General features: G+C 38.6%; 1 protein-coding gene across 7 annotated transcripts in view; it reads left to right on the forward strand.

Annotated features, from left to right (window-relative positions):
* Window positions 1-19266, forward strand: part of LOC121278050 (peroxidasin homolog) — a 248485-nt gene extending 229219 nt beyond the window's left edge. For 6 of the 7 annotated variants that reach the window (XM_041188082.1, XM_041188079.1, XM_041188078.1 and 3 more), the window contains 4 exons: window positions 9943-10063; window positions 14166-14304; window positions 15665-15778; window positions 17091-19266. In XM_041188082.1, the coding sequence (XP_041044016.1) occupies window positions 9943-10063; window positions 14166-14304; window positions 15665-15778; window positions 17091-17216 (500 nt within the window). In that variant the 3' untranslated portion in view covers window positions 17217-19266. Of the gene's footprint in view, window positions 1-9942; window positions 10064-14165; window positions 14305-15664; window positions 15779-17090 lie in introns of those variants that run through there. The other variant, XM_041188084.1, reaches the window with a different exon arrangement.
* Window positions 19267-19804: the final 538 nt, after the last annotated feature.

A 19804-nucleotide genomic window follows, 5' to 3' on the forward strand; every position in this document is an offset into this window, starting at 1 on the left:
TTTCTAAGCTTAGGGCCCATGCTGCCAATGGAGTGGCACTGAAAAATGTTTGCTAATATGATTAAAACTTTTGGTTTATATGAACAAAAGTTAATTATGCCAAGATTAATATTATTCCTTATATTTTTTATGCATCCATGGGATGTGGGCATTGCCCCCTAAAGTCTTTCAAAATGCATTTCTGCACTCTTTCAAAATATGCTTTCAAATTGGGTCGACCTGTGTTTCCCCAGTACTTTTTAGTATTTGTTTTTCTTAATATATTTTTTAGTATTTGGGCATTGCTGGAAAGTCAGCATTTATTGTCCTTGAAAAGATGGTTTGTCATTTTCTTGAACTGTTGCAGCCTGTGAGATGAAGGTGCAACCACATTGCTGTTAGGGATGAAGTTGCAGATTTTTGGCCCAGTGATGATGAAGGTAATGTATTCCATATATTCCCAAGCCAGGATGCTATGTCAATCAAGTGTGCTGTTTTGTCCTGGATGATGTCAGGCTTCTTGAGTGTTGTTGGAACTGCACTCATCCAGAGTCTGCTGCAGCTTCTGGTGCTGCAGGAACTGGAGGGGTGCTGGCCAATCAGATTGGTCAGCAGCTCTCTGAAGTGGGACTTCCTCTCAAGTGAGGGGTGAAGTCTCACCTCCAGCCAATTATGCATGTTGGAGTGTTAAATGGGGGTGGAGCAGGCAGTACCGTGTTCTCTGCCGCTGACACAGATGGCGGAAAGGGAAACCCCACCATCCTAAAACTCAGGCCTCTGTTTCCTGTCAGCTAATCCTTTTTCCATCTTAATATATAACCCCCAACACCATGAGCTCTGATTTTGTACAGTAACCTTTTATGTGGCATATTATCAAATGCCTTTTGAAAATCTAAATACACTACATCTGCTGGTTCCCCTTTATCCACCCTGCTTGTCGGGTCCTCAAAGAACTCCAATAAGTTTATCAATCATGATTTCCCTTCACAAATCATGTTGACTCTGCCTGACTGAATCCTGATTTTCTAAATGCCCTGCTACTACTTCGTTAACAATGGATTGCAGCCTTTTCCCAATGACAGATGTTAGATGAACTGACCTATCATTTCCTGCTTTCTGTCTCTCTCCTTTGTTGAACAGGCATTTGCGATTTTCTAATATGCTGGGACCTTTCCAGAATCTAGGGGATATTTGAAGATTAGAACCAATATATCCACTATCTCAGCAGCCACTTCTTTTAAGATCTTAGGATGCAGGCCATCAGGTCCAAGGGACTTGTCAGCCTTTAGCCCATTAGCTTTCCTAGTACTTTTTATTGAGTGATTTTAAATGTTTTAAGTTCCCCTCCCCTTTTTGACCCCCTGCTTTTCTGCTATTCTTGGAATGATTTTTTTTGTGTCTTTTGCTGTGAAGACAGACACAAAATACATGTTCAAAGTCTCTGCCATTCCCTTGTTTCCCATTATTAATTCCACAGTCTCATATTCTGAGGGACCAACACTTACTTTAGCTACTCTTTTCATTTTTAGATATTTGTAGAAGCTTTTACTGCCTGTTTTTATATTCCTTGCTAGCATTCCCTCATTCTCCAATTTTTCGCTTTTTTGTCACCCTTTGCTGGTTTCCAAAATGTTCCCAACTGTCTGGCCTCCACTAATCTTTGCAGCACTGTATGTCTTTTCTTTTCAATTTGAAACCATCCTTAACTTCTTAAACTAGCCACAGATGATACCTCCTTCTCATCGTCTGTCATTCTCAATAGAATATATCTTTGAGAGTTATGAAATATATCCTCAAATGCCTGCCACTGTTTCTGTGCCATCTTACCTTTTAACCAATTTTCCCATTATACTTTAACAAACTGTCTTCATACCTTATAATTGCCTTGTTAAAGATTAAGTCTCTTAGTTTCAGACCCACATTTCACACCTTCAAACTGAATGTGAAATTCTGTCATGTTATGATCACTTTTACCCCATGAGGATCCTTTTCTTTTGAAGTTATCAGTTAATCCTGTCTCATTTACACATTACCAGGTCCATTGGTTGGTTCCAGAACATATTGTTCTAAGAAACTGCCCTCCATACACTCTATGAGCACTACCTCCGGACCAGCTTTCCCAATTTGATTCATTCAATCCATATGAAGTTAAAATCTTCCATGATTATTGCTAGCTCTAGGACACAAGTCCTCAGCATACAACTGGGATGTTGTTGGAACCTTTGCTGTATCCGCTGCCTTTGGCCATTTCTTGACATCATGTGTAGTGAATCAATTTGTCTGAAGACTGGCTTTTGTGATGTCAGGGACCTTGGGTGGATTCAGTCATGGACTCAGTCACTCTTGGCACTTCCAGCTGAAGTTGGCTGCAAATGCTTCAGCCTTGACTTGTGCGCTCAGGCACTGTGCTCCCCATCATTGAGCATGGGATTGCTTGTTGAGCCGCCTCCTCCAATAAGTTGTTTAATTGCCACTACTTGGATTTGGTTGGGCTGCAGTGTTTCACCAGGTTTCTGCTTTTTAAGTATGTTTGTTGCTTCCCTTGGTAAGCTGTTCAACACTATTCATTGAACCGGCATTGGTCCGTATCTTGATGAGGGATATGCTGAGCAGTGAACTTGCAGATAGTAGTGGAATATAATTCTGCTGATGCTAATTACCCACAACACTTCATGGAGTCCCAGCTTTGTGCTGAGAGCTTTTGAGACTATCCCAGTTAGCACAGTGGCTGTGCAACACATGATTGAAGGTGTCCTCAGTATGGAAGTGGGAACTCTGCCTCTGCAAGGTGGTCACTCTTGCCAATACTGTCATGGATAGATGCATCTGTGACAGATAGATTAGTGAAAATGAAAACAAATAAGTTTTTTCCTCTCAGTTTTTTCACAGTCTTCCCTGTGCAGGCCCAGTATGACAGCTGTGAGCTTCAGGATGAGGCCAGTTCAGCCAGTAGTAGTGCTACTGTGTCATTCTTGGTGATGGGCTTCGAAGTCCCCTACATTTTGTACCCTTGATGCCCCCAGTGCTTCTTTCAGAGGGTACTCAACATGGAGGAGCACTGATTTATCAGCTAAGGGAGGGCAGTAAATAGGAATGAGCAGGAGGTTTCCTTGCCCAGTCTTAGCCTGATACCACAAGACTTCATAGGGCCTGTAGTCAATGTTAAGAGTGTGCCCAGGGACACTCCCTTCTGACTGTGTAACTCTTGCTGTCACTGGGTTGGCCGATAACTATGATTCTGTGGGTAGGACTATGTCAGGCTGTCGCTTGCTCTGTGGGAAAGCTCTTCAACTTTTGGTACAAATCTCCAGATGTTAGTGAGGAAGACTGAGAGTGCCTTCACTGTGCCTAGGTTAATGCTAGGCGGTCCATCTGGTTTTATTCCTGTTATACTTAGTCGAAACAGTTTCGTGCAACTGAGTGGTTTGCCAAGCCATTTCAGAGGGCAGTTAAGAGTCGGTCAGTCTGGTGTCACGTATAGGCCTGAGTAAGAGCAGAAGATTTCTTTCCCTAAAGAGCATTAAAGAACCAGGTGCATTTTTACAACAATCAGTAGTTACATGGTTGCCATTACTGCTTTTTATTCTGGATTTTTAAAAAATTAATTGAATTTAAATTTCCGAGCTGCTGTTGCAGGCTTTGAACTCATGACTCTAGATCATTAGTCCAAGTCTCTGGATTACTAGTCCACTGATATTATCAGCATGCTACCATACCCCGTTAACTTCATGATTTCATGGAGAGTTACTGTAGATAATGTGGTGCATTGTAAAATCCCTTAATGCACTGCAGCTGAGATAATCTAACTGAGAATGTATTGGGAATTGAAACTAGAATGTTTCTTGTTTGTATGGCTTAGTTGCATGCTAAGTAATGTCTTTGCCAACTATTAGAGGAGCTAAAATAAAAACAAAAAACTGCAGATGTTGGTATTAGAGGAGCTACATTTTGAAGTTCTTTCTCTGTTGGATATTTGTAGAAGCTATGGTTTTACTAGTCATGACTAGATTTGAGTTCCTGGGAACTGCTTTATATAGGTGTTATACTGCAGCCAATAAGATGTTACCTCATTGCCAGACTACCACTTTGGATAGATTCCATTATAGTTTGAATTGTTTTTGGCAATTTGATAAGATTTTTCTTGCCATTACTGCATATGACAACAATTGCTAGGTAGTAACTCATGGAAGTCTATTAAGTTAGTGCAATCAGCTACTTCTATGACAAAGTCCCTCAGTTTATCAAATTGTAGTGCATTAACCACATGTAGCTTTGCTTGGTTGCTTGCAGCTTTTACTATAACGTTAAATCATTAGCTCTTGAGTCCAGAAATGCTTGTTCCATTAAAAAGAAATGATATGACACTTGAAAATAAGAAAAGATGGGCTTTCTCCATAATGTCATTAATTAGATAAGGAGATTTATTGTGGATTTGTCACTTGGGGTTGACACCTTCCATTTCTTTTAAGGGTACTGCTGTGGAAATTTTGAACTTGATATTCTGGAAAATTTCAAAATGTAAACCAGAGGCTGTTATAAACATCTTGTTGATGATAATTCCAAGAAATAAATATTTCCTTAGACTGGATGTTTTTTTTTAACTAGTGCTTAAATAACAATGAGTATCACATTTGATTTAACTCCTGGGAAGCCAGCTTTAACTTCATTATTAAAGAAAAGAAAGAACTTGCATTTGCACAGCGCCTTTCACACCCTCTGGATTTTCTAAAGCACCTGACAACCAATAAAAAGTGCTTTTAAAGTGGTGTAGGTGACGTAATTTAAGGAATTATGGTGTCTAATTTGTGCAGTGATCCCAGAAAAAGCTGTGGTGATAAAGTACTGGATAATCTTGTTTTTGCATTTGTTCGGGGATAAATGTTAGCTAGAATTCCAGGAGAAAATCCTTGCTCCTTTTCAAATAATAGTTAAGGTCATTGACATCCAAGTGAAAGAAAACAAGGCCTTTCTCAAACCAGTTTGATGGCTCACTTGAAAAATGGCACTTCCAACAACACAATATCCCCTCAGTCCTGCACTGAAGTGTCAGCCGAGTTTATGTGCTCAATTCTCTCTCATGGGGATTGCGCTTCAATGGGCCAAATGGTTTCCTTTTGTGCCATTATGACTATCTGAGCCCATGACTTTCAAATGCAAGAGGTGGGAGTATGATCACTGAGTCAAGGCTGGCCTTTTGTGATGCAATATTAACCCTGTAGAACTAAATATACTATCTTTAAAGCATAATTTAAATTATTTTTTAATTTTAATGCTTCGGTTTACATGCCTTGCAACTGACATGGGATGCATGCAGCACTTTTAAAAATGAAAGTTTCTTTAGTATCAAAACTCAAAAGCTCTGTACCCATAACTGCTGTCAGAGCTTGATGACACCAAGAAAAATAAATAGTATATGGTGCTCAGAGGTCAACATAGTTCATTTTGAGAGTTCTTACATCAGGTGCAGCTAAAGCCAGGATTCCATCCCTTTTTTTGGCTCTATGCATCCCCTGTTCAAGTTTGAGCTTTCAGGAGTAGAGGGAGTGGCATAGAGATGCCAATCTTTCTTATTCCCCCAAAGATCAGCGGAAGATTGATTAGATCATAATATTTTGACGTCTCTTCTGATGACTTTGCCAAAGAAGAATCTTGGTGTTGTTAGTTCACAAGGGGTTAAATTCACAGAACGTAGTTCTAGGGATGTGTATTAGAGTTCAGATAAAGCATCCATCCAATGCTTGCGACAATGGAAGTTTGTTTGAAATTATAATGCTCACGCACACCTATTACTTTTGGGCAGGACTGACTCATTCTGGAGCAGCTTGAGAGAGCTGCTGCTGATCCTCTAAGCAATGGAGCAGTTAAAACTAATTTGCTAATTTATGTTGCCCCAATCACTCTGAAGCATTGTTCAAAGTGCCTTTCAAAAAATTGGAGAAGGGCACATGGAGGCACATTTGCAATTACAGTGTCAATTTTAAGCAGGTTTCATTGTGGCCCTTCCTGGTTTCTGATTATATTTGGGCACTAACAATAAACTCCTGATCATAAGAAATCTGGGATCTGCTTTGGAGAGGTTGTATTAGAGTTGCTAAGAGTCAAAAATGAATCTCCCAGACAAGAACGCAAGCAAACTGAGTGAAGGATCATAGGGACATTTAAAAAATAAATCTAACCCCACCCCCCATTTTCTTTGAACACTTGTTTATTAGTTATAAAAATATTGGAGCTGAGATTGAAGGGCTGGATTTTCAATTGCCAACAGGGTTGGGGCCTGGAGTGCGTCAATTTAAAAATCACTTTCCCGGAGGGCGTCTCTGTACCTGGACGCCTCCAGGATGCACCACAATTTTCACATGGAGTTTCTAATTTACAGCCCATTAAGTTCTCTGAGGGGTATTTTATCAGAACGGGGAGGATAATTTTCAATGTAGAACTTGCGAGCCCAAGCAGTCTGGCCCATATTAATGCACATCTATTGAGCACAGTATGAGGGGAACTGAAAATTTGTTTTTATTCGATGAAAAGGATATTGTGTGACATTGTACGCGTTACCTTCATTTAGGCTGTGGCCATTTTCCTTTGTGTTAATGCTTCTGACCCTGGAGGTGCTGCCTTCCCTCTTTGGCATCAGGGCTGTCGTCTGTCTTTGCCACTGGCGCTGTGCTGGCAGCTCCCACCTCCTGGAGATGCTTGACGCCGTTAATTAGGTGATGAGCTTGCCTCCTGCCTGATTCGGGCATTGACAGAGTAGCAGCATGGGGTCAGGACCAGGAAATTATCTGTATGTTGTCTTCCCAATCTTGCTTTGAAAATCCAACCCAACAAGTATAGTTGCTTTGCAATAGCCTAGGAAGGCAGGTTGCTGTGAGGATGGATGCGTCAATGACTAATGGCAGGAATTTGGGCACAGAGGGTCAAAGGTAGGAAGTCATGTAATGAAACCTCCAGTATACATCAAGCCAGAGTTGGTAACTATAGAGACACTGAAATCGAGAGAATATCTAGAACTATACAATCAAACTGTCAAAACATTAGATTTGCTACCTCAGTACCATTTCAAAGTATATGTACATACGATTAATGGCATTTTAATGCCTGCCATTTTTTTGAGTAATGGGTTGAAGCTATAAAATGGAGTTATTGCCTTCCAGTATGGCCTCAATCAACAAGCTGAAGCAGTCCAAAACCTGAATTCACTTTGTTTTTTGTTGGGTAGGTTTTTAAAGAACTTTCTGTGTTGTGCATAGCTTGTGTATGAATTTTACACAGAGATGTAATTGTTTAGTGCACAAGTTATCCTGAGAGATATATTTTAAGTTTGTTTATTTGGTTGTCTAGTCATCATCTGGCACTTGCTTAGGGTATGGCTGACAAAAGATGTAAAGAAATTTGTCTGGGTTTCCCATGGTTGCTATGGAAACTTAGATTATTTCTCCAGATTGTTCTTTAGAATGGGGCTATTTATTTATTGGGTTTTCAGATATGTCAGATTTATTTGGTTGATGAAAGCAGCTGGACAGTGTGCATCTGTGTGAATGATGAAAGGGAAATATGTTTGAAATGTGCTGTACAGAGGTACTTGCACTGACTGACATTGCTATGGCTTGCCTGCAAAACAAAGAAACTGCGGGGAAGTGTTTGTGTCAGTTTCCCTGTAAAGAATTAGGGTTTGAATTAAACGTGTATGGATCCTCAAAATGCACATTTGTCATTCTTGACATAAATGCCTAAAGAATAAATATGAACAGACGGCGTTTATAAATTAAAATCATTGGCTCCATATTTGCAGGGAGGTAGCAAGGATGTGGGAGAAGCTTTGTGAGGCCAGGGCACGGAGGTCCTGCCAAATTTCATGGCAGGCCCTCATTAAAATGTTTTTCTTCCATTTCCTGTACAGAAGCTGGCCCAATTTACAGGCTGGTCAGCTGCTAGACTGGAAAACTGGTGGTCAGATCACAACCTAAGGACCCTTTGGGACGAGATGGAATAGTCCTCAGCAATCATGATTGCGGGGCAGGCTGCAGATCAGGGAGTTGTTGGGGGTGGGGGGGAAGGGTTTTGGAGAAGGGGGTCAATTGCAGGGCAGGTCACAGTGGGGATTGGAAAGTGAGGGTGGTCAGTTCTAGGGTGAGTTGGATGTGGGGTAGGCTGGAGATCAGGTGTTGGGAGGGGGAAAAGTTACCCATTGTGGAGCAGAGCTTGGTGTGGAGGTGATGGGGTTCAGGTGTGATCGTATTGTGGCAGGCAGTGGGTTGGTGAGAAAAGAGGCTCAATTAAGTGGAGAGGGTGAAGGCTTCTTTGGGGGAGCAGCACACCTCCTTCTGGTACATGAGGAATACAACAAAAATCACTTACCTTCTGGAGCCGGTTCACTGCCAGGTTTACCAGGCCCTAGGAAACCCAACCATGAGAATAACTCCCAACATTTTTCTATTTATCTTAATTGCTCAGTTGCTAACAATTTTAAAAATGCTTTAGAAAGCTTCATTATTTTCCTTTTGCTGCTGAGAAGGCTGCTTATGCCAGAAAATGTTGGCCACCATTTTTTTTAATGCCCCCACTATTTAAAAATTATGCATTTCTAAAAACCATTTTTACCACATGAACGTGTTCAAACTTGTGTGCTCCCCTGGTGCCCTATTTTAAGATCATTTGGCAGCTAGGCCAGCCCCACTTCTGGCTGAGTCCAGTTCTGCAGTTGACGGCACAAATAGCCCATACTTCTCATGAAGGAGATTCCAGCAGACCCCTGATCTTTTATTGTCTTCAAAATCTGACTCAGATTTAACTGGGATCTAACTAAAATTATCTTGCATTCAGCTGCAAGAGATGTGAAAGAACGACGTTCATTATTGAACTACAGGAAGGTTTTGATGCCAAAGTTAAAAAAGAAATCATTAACATTTGAGACGTTAGCCAAGTGAATAAATAACTTATGAGAAAACCATTCATGTTAAAAGGACAGGATAAAATAACTAAAAGTAAAGGCGTCATTTTCAAGTGAAGATATAGAAGTGAGTAACTTCAATAATTCCTGTGCTGATGTATTTTGTGCACCAATGAACAAACCACTTTAAGGTTGTGTTTCAAAAAGGTACTTAACATACCTTAGGCTCCTTTTAAACCAGAATTATTCAAGCTAACCATACTTCAGTCTCACTTTGAAAGTGAAAGTGGCTGGTAAATTAAGGAAAATGTCTAAATTTCCTGGTCTGATTACGTTTTTGATTTACCAGAAATCATATTAATGTTATTAATTCAATTAATTTATTCACAAGAAGTTACTTAACACCCTTTTGAAAGACCCTAATCATACATTAATTATTGAACCTATCTTAAGTTATTGCATCTTGGCCAAAGCGCATTTAAATTAGTGCATTTCAGTGCAAGCAAACTTATTTTGTCTAAATGATTAGTCTTCGGCTATTGTATTGATTTAACGTACAGGAAGATTTGAACTGGAAAGATATAAAAGTCATGATTGTGTGGTAAAGAGAGACTTCAAATGTTGCTTTCTAGTTTGTCAAAGGCAAAGGATAAATGATCTATTATGAAGTAATTCCACCAAACTATGACCATATTGTTACTTTTGAGGCCAAAGTGCATGTTTGTTTGCATGTTTTATGACTGAAAGGACTTACAATTCAAAATTGAGAGAGCCAAAACAGCAGGCAAAAGTATTTTGTTTTATAAAAGCTGGCTGACTTGAAAGGAAAGGTAAACACTTAAAATTAAGATTTCTTAAAGTAGGCTATAATCTTTTTTCAGAATGGCTATAAATATACTTAGCCCTTAGCACTTAGCCTAGAATTAGAAATTTTAACAACCTTAGTTGTAAATCAGGAGATTAATGAAGGATTATTATTTCTGAATCTGGCACAATATTAAATGACTATTATTACAAGCGCATCTTTTTTATTAACCCAATATTTTAACAGAATATTTTACTTTATTCTTCAGACTGCAGGACCAGAGGGCAATTCAATGCACTGTCACACCATTTCCGTGGCAGACGTTCACCTGAATACAGCTTCCGGGATGAGCCACCTTTAAGAAAATTGAAAAGCCTGACACGTTCCAGGTTCATTTCAGTTGACAACTGGGTTCTGTTGCCTAATCTGTTCATTTTCATAAGGGGAGGTTGTCAGAAATTGAGAATCAATTGTAAAACATTTCAAATATCTTAACAAAGGCTGGAGGTTAATAAAGCAACAGCAGTGGACTTTTAAGAGCCTCAAATTAACAATGTTTGGCTCATAATCCTAAAATAGTCTTGAGTTTAACTTTACAGATCTATTTTTTTAGATCGCTATTAGGTTATGATATGGCAGGTGATATTTGTCAGGCTGACCAAATCCCAAAGGGAAACTTGACTATGCTATCACAAAGATTTTGCAATTTGTATTTATTACAAGAAGGTTTGTGCACTGAAGTCAGAAGGAAGGAAGGAGAGATTTTAAAGATTCAATTAAAACATCTATTAACAAAATAAAAGAAAACTTAAACACACAAGACAACAGTTACACAGTTACATTTAGTTTTATAACAGTGTTCTCAAGATTTCTACTTAATTAAACTCCCAGCTATACTCTCCTTCCAGGCAAGAATTATAGATTCTTAATCTATAAAACATCCAGCAATATTACCACAAGCACACACTGTTGCTACAAGGGATGTATTTCACAGTTTTTTTTCTCCCTCTCAGTCATCAATGGAACTCCAAAGGCTTTTAACAAAACCTTAGTTACTGGAACAGCAAACTTCTCCAGTGTGGCTAGAAGCTTTTTACAGGTCTGTTGCATACAGTGCACCTTCCAAGATCTCACATGGCCACACACCACACAGCTTTATATCTTTCTTTAAAATATTTCTCTCTTTTGATCTGTAAATCCCATTGTTTCAGCCTGAAGTTACTTTTACTAGAATATAAAAATCTTTCATGTTGCCATTATGGCCAACACTTTTGGGAAAAGTAAACTTAATAACTTTGCCTTATTTATCTGGCCAGTTGTAAGCATCTTATGATGTCCCTTTGAAAATCAAACTACCTCTCAACTTATCTTACAATGTGAATGGAATTTGCATTTTATCTGCTGAAACTTCATCCTAGCTTACCCATCTCCATTTCAAATGCCTGTTTTACACCTAAACCCTTTTGATGATTCAAACCTTGCAGCCTGACTGTCTGCAATTTAATTGAACTAAACACAGACAGAAATATACACGCAACACAAGCCTGCTTTAAAGTATCCTACAGTAATATTAGGGGAAGAATTATCTTTCCTTTACAAATAACTTTTTAATATTTTTATGGGAATGTTCACTGTGCAAAGGTGTTGGACCTTCCTCCTTGAGCTGGTGATCTGTTTTTTTTTATCTGTAATTTTTGAAAATTATAAGACTCCTGAAAGTGTATCAGTTTAGATTATCCCTGGTGCTATGCCATTGGGTGTAGCCATGAATGGAGTTGGGGAATGATGTGCTCCCGGGGCTTAAAGGTACCAGTTGCCTTTAAAGGGAAATTATAATTTTGGCTAGCCCATTTTAAAACAGCAGCTGATAAGTATTCGAGAGTCGTGAAATCCATTTTCGTTCATTAGAGCTGCAAATTGTGTTTATTTCTTAGTGCCTGTGTCACCCCCATGAGTGAGTGCAAACTGCTGTGATATTGCTAGGATGGCTCCACCACCCCATGCAGGAGTCTGAATGCTGTTATAATTTGCTATGGAGGGAATTCATAAAAGGGTAGCACCATAGTTATCAGCAGTAGGTAAAGGTGCAAGATGAGAAAGCAAATGTGAAGCATGTTGCAAGAGGAGCATGCTGGTTTAACAACTGTAATACTTACCTCTTAATTCAAGATAGCATGGAGGAGGATGCATGGTTAGTGGAGAAATTGATATTAGAAATCAGTAAAGAATGACTAAAAAAACAAAATGACGGAGAAATTAAACTATGAGAGAAAGTTAGCTATAAATTAAAACAGATAGTAACAGTTTCTGCAAGTATTTAAAAAGGAAAAGAGTAACTAGAGTGAGCGTTGGTCCCTTAAAGGATGAGACTGCAGAACTAATAATGGGAATTAAGGAAATAGCAGAAGCGTTGAACAGATATTTTGCAACTGTCTTCATTGTAGAAGACAAAAACATCCCAAGAATACTTGACAATCGAGTTAAAATGGAGGGAGGAACTCGAAACAATCACAATCACGTTGGAAAAGGTATTGGGAAAATTATTGGACGTAAAGGTTGACAAGTCCCGTGGACCTGATGGCTATCATCCTAGAGTCTTAAAAGACGTGGCTGCAGAAATAGTAGATGCTTTCACTATGATCTTCCAAAATTCCCTAGCTGCTGGAAAAGTCCCAGCAGATTGGAAAATCACTAATGTAACACCTCTATTCAAGAAAGAAGGGCGATAGAAGGGAGGTCAGTTAATCCAAATCTGTCATAGGGAAAATACTAAAATCCATTATTAAGAAAGTAATAGTAGGGCATTTAGAAAATCATAATATAATCATGCAAAGCCAACATGGTTTTGTGAGAAGGAAATCATGTTTGACAAATTTATTAAAATCCTTTGAGGAAGTAACTAGCAACGTGGATAAAGGTTAATCTGTAGATGTGGTAAACTTGGGATTTACAAAAGGCATTTGATAAGCTGCCACATCAAAAGTTACTTCGCAAAATAAGAGCTCATAGTGTCAGGGTAATATATTATCATGTTTTGAGGATTGGTTTCCTAACAGGAAACAGTAGGGATAAATCAGTATTTTTCGGGTTGGTAAGCTTTAGTATTGAGGTGCCATAGGAATCAGTACTGGGCTCTCAACTATTTACAATCTACAGTCATTCAATGACTTGGATGAAAAAAATTACACCAATTTGCTGATGCAGCAAGTGATTAAGAAGGCAAATGGAATTTAGTCGTTTATTGCAAGGGGAATTAAATATAAAAGTATGCAAATTATGCTACTGTTGTACAGGGAGTTGGTGAGTATTGTGTACAGTTTTGGTCTCCTTACTTAAGAAAGGATATAATTACATTAGCAGCAATTCAACAAAAGTTCACTCAACTGATTCCTGGGATGAAGGGGTTACCTTATGAGGAAAGGTTGAACAGGTTGGGTCAATACCCATTGAAGTTTAGAAGAATGGGAGGTGATCTGATTGAAACATATAAGATCCTGAGAGAACTTGACAGGATGGATGTTAAGAGGATGTTTCCCCTTGTGGGGGGTGTCTAGAACCAGGAGTCACAGTTTCAAAATCAGGGGTCTTGCGTTAAAGGAGGAGATAAGGAGATTTTTTTTTTCTCAGAGGGTCATTTGCCTGTGGAATTTTCTTCCCCAGAGGGCAATGGAGACTGGGCCATTGAATGTTTTCAAGGCCAAATTCGATTTTGATCAGCAAGGCAATCAACAGTTATGGGCGACACAGGAAAGTGGAGTTGAGGCCACAACCTGATCAACCATGATCTTACCAAATTGCAGAGCAGGCCTGAGGGGCTGAATGGCCTACTCCTCCTAATTCTTTTGTTAAATTCAGGCAGCCTTTGTTAATGGCCCAGAAGAGAGCCATACACATGTCTTTAGAAATTGTCGAGGGGATTGATGTTGTTCCCTCTCATCTGCCTCTAATGAAGCCATGTTGCAAAGGAAATCTTTCACAGAAGGTTCCAATCTAGTATCCCTGACATGAATTTAAATATTTTGATGCTGTCGCCAAGTGTCCTTTTGTTTAGTTTCTTTCATCGGGTCATCATTGTCGATCAATGGGTTCCTCATCCCTTTGTGACCACAATTTTGAATGAATTTATTGATTCTTTCCTTGATTTGATTGCAGCAATAACATGCATCATCCACAATGGCGCACACAATGGAATTTCAGTTATGGACAAGATTAGCATGGGCCCTGTGCAAGGATGAAATGCAGATGTATGATAGCATTTGGTTATTTTCCAATAGATGCAGCAGTGTGGGGAACCTTAAGGTTTTTCTGGTTGAACAAACTAAAATGGATGAAATGGCCTTCATCATCTCGAATTATCTTACTCTATGAAATTAATCAGTACAGTTGTGAATATATTTTAAGTAGCTGCAAATAGCAAAATTAGTGATGCACAATATGCTTTGTTTACATATGATTGATACCAATATAATATATTTTAAAATGTCCTTGCAGTTCTCTGGTGAATGCATTTCGCAATGAAAATGTAACCATGTCATTTAAATCTGCCTCTGAAAAAGATGATGCTGTCATGAATGATTTCCAGGATTTTATGACTGAAATTCAGAAAACCATTGCTGGTCTTCAAAATCAGGTGGGAATACATTTAGAGATAAAAGGGTTTTCATTTTCCTTAGCCTTCATTTTAATAACCGATTTAGAGATGCGCACAAGAGGAAACATAATTAGGTTTGTTGAAACCAAATTGGAGGACATAAATTGTGAGGAAGATGCAGGAGGTGATAAAAGGTTAATAGGGTGAGAAGCTAGTACAAACAACTCTGTGCAGATAAATGTGTAACAATATATTTGGGGAGAAAAGAAACCATGAAAGAAAGTATATTCTGAATGTTTACGATCTAGGAGAGCAGATAAATGAAGGGGAGAAATTGGTTCACATCACACACGCTTTTTTGGTACGAAAATACTATTGAGACACCAATTTCCAAATTGGCAACAGCAACTTCCAAGTGCTCAGGTTGACCGCCCAGTACTGGCTTTGGGCTCCTTAAATATGCTAATCAAATGACCAATGCGCAGGTAATAACCCCAGTGCCAAATGTGGCTAAATAATTAGAAGCAGAAAGGTGAAGAAACATTCTCCCTATCCCTGCCCTGCCCCCCTCACCACCCACCGCATTCTTAAAGGGCCCTCTTCCGAAGTTGGTGCTTGTGCCCATAGATGTCTGGAGGCCATCTCAATTTTCCTCAACTGTCCTATAATCAGTACAGTTAAACTAAAGGAATGAACTGTATTCTTTAATAAACCGATAATAAGTATGACATTGGCAATGGTCTTACCTCGTTGAGCATTGTGACACTATGCAGCAATTGCTTGCAAAGCAAGCATGTCAACAGCAGGCTTTGATACTTAGATCTAGATGTTGCAGCAGGCAATATCAGCAGCCAGATGTTTACTGATTCCATATAAGATTCCCTCTCGTCTGCTACTTTAAAAGATGTTAACACATTTTACAAGAAGTGTATTAAGCATATGTCCACTAAGATGGCCAACAGTGATATTTGGGTCTAACACATTGACATTGTTTTCAATTAACCTGTGCACGTCTTTATTTTCAAGTACTGTCTTTTTTTCTAATAACCAAACCTTGACTGGCAAAACACTACAGATATTGAAAAATGAGTTTAGCAACAAAACTGTCAAGTAAAATAATGATTTTGATGACTAGTTTTGTGAGTGAGGGGAAATAGATGTTCATCCAAGCATGGATGATTGCAAAGGGAAATAAATAATTTTCTTTGTTGGACCCCATAATGCTGTATGACACTTCTAATATGCATGATGTACCACGATAGTGTTGCTTTGCTGCACAATCATGACATTGTTTTGTCCCAATTTTCTGGTCTCTTGGGTTATGGCTGATTAGTGGCAGATAGTGATCATTGTACTTTCAATCATGACCTTTATTGCCTATTTCATATTTTTCCCACAGATTAAAAAACTTGAAGGGCAACTCAGTAAATCTGGATGCACTGATGGAAAGGCACGAGAACGCTCCAACAAAGAGGAGTGGAAGGAGGACTCCTGCACCACCTGTAAATGCAAGGTATGACTGCAGATACGTGATGGCAGCAATAGTAGCATTTAACTCAATGAAACATGAGCTAGTGAACAATATATTCCAACACATAGACCTCGAATTGCATTCAGTTCTTCAGAAAGAGACTTGTACAAAATATTCTGGATTTATTATGATGTTTTGCTTCAGATCATTCTGGTGCTATGCTTTGAGCCTAGAATATTGACAGTTAATAGCAGATTTCCTAACAGTTGATTGGATATAGTCCCAGAAAAATTTTGCAGATAATAGAGCTAATGGTGCAACCCTTACACCTTGCATTTGAACTTTAACTAGAGAGTGGCTATTGGATCCTGGTCACTGGTTTGTTGGGATTTATGAATCCGGGTTGCACACTTGTCAAAACAAGTTGGTACAATAGACAGAGTTGATCAGCAGACAGTTCTTAGGTGAAGCACATTCTGTTTATTTACAAAGGTACATTGGTGTGCTTTCAACTCAAACCCTGTCTCCATACTTCTGCTTCCTAACTCAGTCTACTGACTACAGACTTAGCCCACGCTACTCCTTTATTGGTTACATAAGATTGTGATCTTCCTTTATAACATCCTCCTTACAGGTATACTACACATTACATCAAACCATAATTACCGCAGTGGCCTTTAGCTCCAGAATGACCACAGACCTTTATTGGAGGTCTCCCTGAACAGCACCGGTAACTCTTCCTGTGGGAGCATTGTATTTGCTGTGCCCTTGTCAACAATTAATCCACTTTCCTGCTCTAATGACATGCTACAGCCTTTTTAAGAGCTTCTGCCTTCATCTAATGCCTCATATCCAAGTGTGCAACAGGTCACGTGCTTCAGGGAAGATTTTTATGTCCCAGAAGTCGACGCAAATTAGGGGAAGAGCTCCCAACATGAAGTTCAGCATAGAATGCCCTTTGTGCTTCTGGTGAAAATGGCAAAATTGACCACCTTTTTGCTATTGCCAAATCCAGACTTGTGCATTTTTCATTTGTCTGTATTGGTCTGTTTATTTTTGTTTTAAAAGCCGCACAACATGTCTTTTCACTTATTTTCCAGCCTTTTTAGTAAAGCCTGCAGCGCATTCGTATATTGGCACGATAAAGAGGTGAAAATTTGTTCAAAAAAGCCTTAATTGATGTTATGAGGTTATGGCGTGATTGATATTAAATTCCTGTGAGAAAGCAGATAATTGAAAACAGTAAGCGACTAGTTGCACTTCAGGGGGTCCTCACTGTACAGCTGGGATGCAGCGCTTGATTTACTTTCAGTCGTACTTGAAACAAAATCTCTTTTTCTGTCTTGTATTTCAGGCAGGACAGCTTACCTGCTTCGTTGAAACATGTCCACCAACCAGTTGTGCTAATCCTGTGAAGATGGAGGGAGCTTGCTGTCCAGTCTGTGCAGAACAAACCTTGAAACAAGATGAGAGGTCCTAAACCTTCATTGCAAGACTGGAGGGGATGTGCTGTCCTTTTATTTGTACAGTGAATTATGATGTCTGGATGTCAGTGTGCTTTCAAAACTACCCATGAGTATTCAGTCAGAATTGCAAAGAAAACGTCAATTTGAAAAAATCCCAAGAAATACTAAAAGAAAATGCTCAAATGCATGCTTCACATTAACTGATTTTTAAATCAGCAACCCAGTTAAAATATTTTATGTGCATGTACCGTGAGTGTACTGTCAAAGAAAACCACAATGCAAAAGTGTTGAAAGGGAAGAAATGTGTTTTATGACAGGGTGATTTCAATTTGTCTGTCAATGTTTTCCTGGTAAGAAGCTTCTCAGGTTAGAAATGCCAAAATGAAAATTGGTGCTACATGTAATTTCTTGTATAAGACACTATAGTGAATAACAGGAGGTAACATACCTTAATATTTCCAAACGACTTTATTTGTTTTAAGGCAAAAACTATCTCAAGAACTCCTCTAGCTCAACATATATATTTTTATGTTCTGGTTTTTCTTTTGAATGACTGAGGGAAAATGTTTCGGAGGAGGAAGAAAACCCATCAAAACAGTGGTTTTATATATTTCACTCCTTCTAGAGCCCCAGGTATTTTGTGTTTTAAAAACCTAAAGGTTTCACTTTCCCAAGGTGTTGAGACTTGTATTCAGGCTGTTCTTGTAGTTACTAATGTGAAGATGTTATTCATACCTGTTTGGACGTTTGATACATAGATGCCTACTAATTTGCAGACTGGTGTACATACTATGTTGAAAAAGTGCCCGTGCTGTTTCACGAATTGGCACAATATGTCAGCGTTCTCACACAATGAGTAAGATTGACAATTATTTGTCAATCTAGATCAGAGCGTTTAAAAAGAAATCTGTTATTTTGTTTTGTCTTTGTGGCCTGGCTACTGAATTTACAGCTCTAACCATTACACCTTATTGGATTTATGGCATTTTGCACTTCTTAATTTTTTGATTACTGTTTTTATGTACTAGTAGTTTTTTACATTGTAGTAATTTGTTACTGTATACAGACATAAGAAATGGTGGGGGTAGGGAGGGAGGTCCATAAAAGGGGTTTCTTGCTCCCTGATTATCCATTGAAAAGCTATGCTAACCAGTGAAACAGTATTAAATGCCATTTAACATTTCTAACCATTGTTTCTTTATTGTTGGGAAGATTTTTTTATTTATTTACTCAGTCAGATGTTAATTGGTCACTTTTAACCATCAATGAAGGACATCTAATATTTTTTTTTAAAAATCATCATACCTCAACCTTTCATTTATGGTGCTATTTGATTTTAAGGCAACATTCTCATGTTACTTTAAAAAAGTAACCATATTTTTTATGTGCCAACCTCTTAAATCTAAGTTTTTTCTTTAACATTCACAAAAAGTTTGGGGTAGAGAAAGATCAGTGCATCACAGCAGCAATAAAACCTCACATGATTTAAGATTTATTTTTTAAGTATGTCTTAGCAAAAATGATGAGATGCCAACTATTTACAAGAGAAGTTGAATTTCATGGCATTCAACATAAAGTCACTGACCATTTTTTTCAGGGGTTCTAGGATATAAAGGAGCAATAAAGTATTTTGAAAAATATTTAAGTATTGCTCTGCTTTTTAAAAAGAAAAGTCACCTAGATTTCATTTTTGTTTGCATGTCAGTTTTATTTTTCTCGCAAGCAGGCAAAGGCACACATTGGACCAAATGGCCTCATTCTGTGCCATATGATTCTATGCAGACCCTGACACTGATAAATGGATTGTTCTGCCAGAACAGCATAAGGCTATTCTACTGCTTTGTTTCGCAATTTTTTCTCTCTTAACAGCAGTGCTGATTTAGTTTTTATACTGACAATTGTCGTCTTTGTATTTGTACACATTTGTGCTGAGACTGAGTGTCTTGATAGCCATATTGCTTTAATGAGACAGAACAGGAACATAGCATAAAACAATAAATTTACCAAAGAGATGTTTGCACTGTGTATTTGTATGAACCAAATTAAACTGACCACATTATCTGACATATGCAGTGTCGTTTTCCTAGTGTCACTCGGTTACACTTAGCACATAAGTAGTTCATTTACAGGTACCAGTGGAATAACCAATCTGCTTTATTTTCAGATGATGTTTGTTGGCAATCTGTTTCATTCAACATCATTCACGATATTATTTACACAGCACTTGTGGAGTAACCAGTGTGGGGTGTGGGATATCTCAGTATATCAAGGAGATCAGAAAGGTTTTACACACCAGAAGAGCAAATTGTGGATTTCCTTTGTCACGTTAAATATATCCTGCTGCTTGTAACTGAGTAATTCTTTTGATTTGATTCACCAAGGTGAGTAGATAAAATCCCAGAGAGCATCATCAAAGGAAGGCGATGAGATGAATCAGGTAATAATGATTGAGTGATACCAAACCTGGGTTAAAAACCTGAATAATGTCAGAAAAGAATAAGAAATTCAATACTTTTAAGGCCCTGGGAAAGATTGGCTGCGATTTTCCCTGCCCCAATGTTGGGATCAAATGTGGCTGCAGCTGGTGGCCTCCCGATAGGCA

This window comes from Carcharodon carcharias, chromosome 5, assembly GCF_017639515.1.
Source record: "Carcharodon carcharias isolate sCarCar2 chromosome 5, sCarCar2.pri, whole genome shotgun sequence".
Taxonomy (NCBI): Eukaryota; Metazoa; Chordata; class Chondrichthyes; order Lamniformes; family Lamnidae; genus Carcharodon; species Carcharodon carcharias.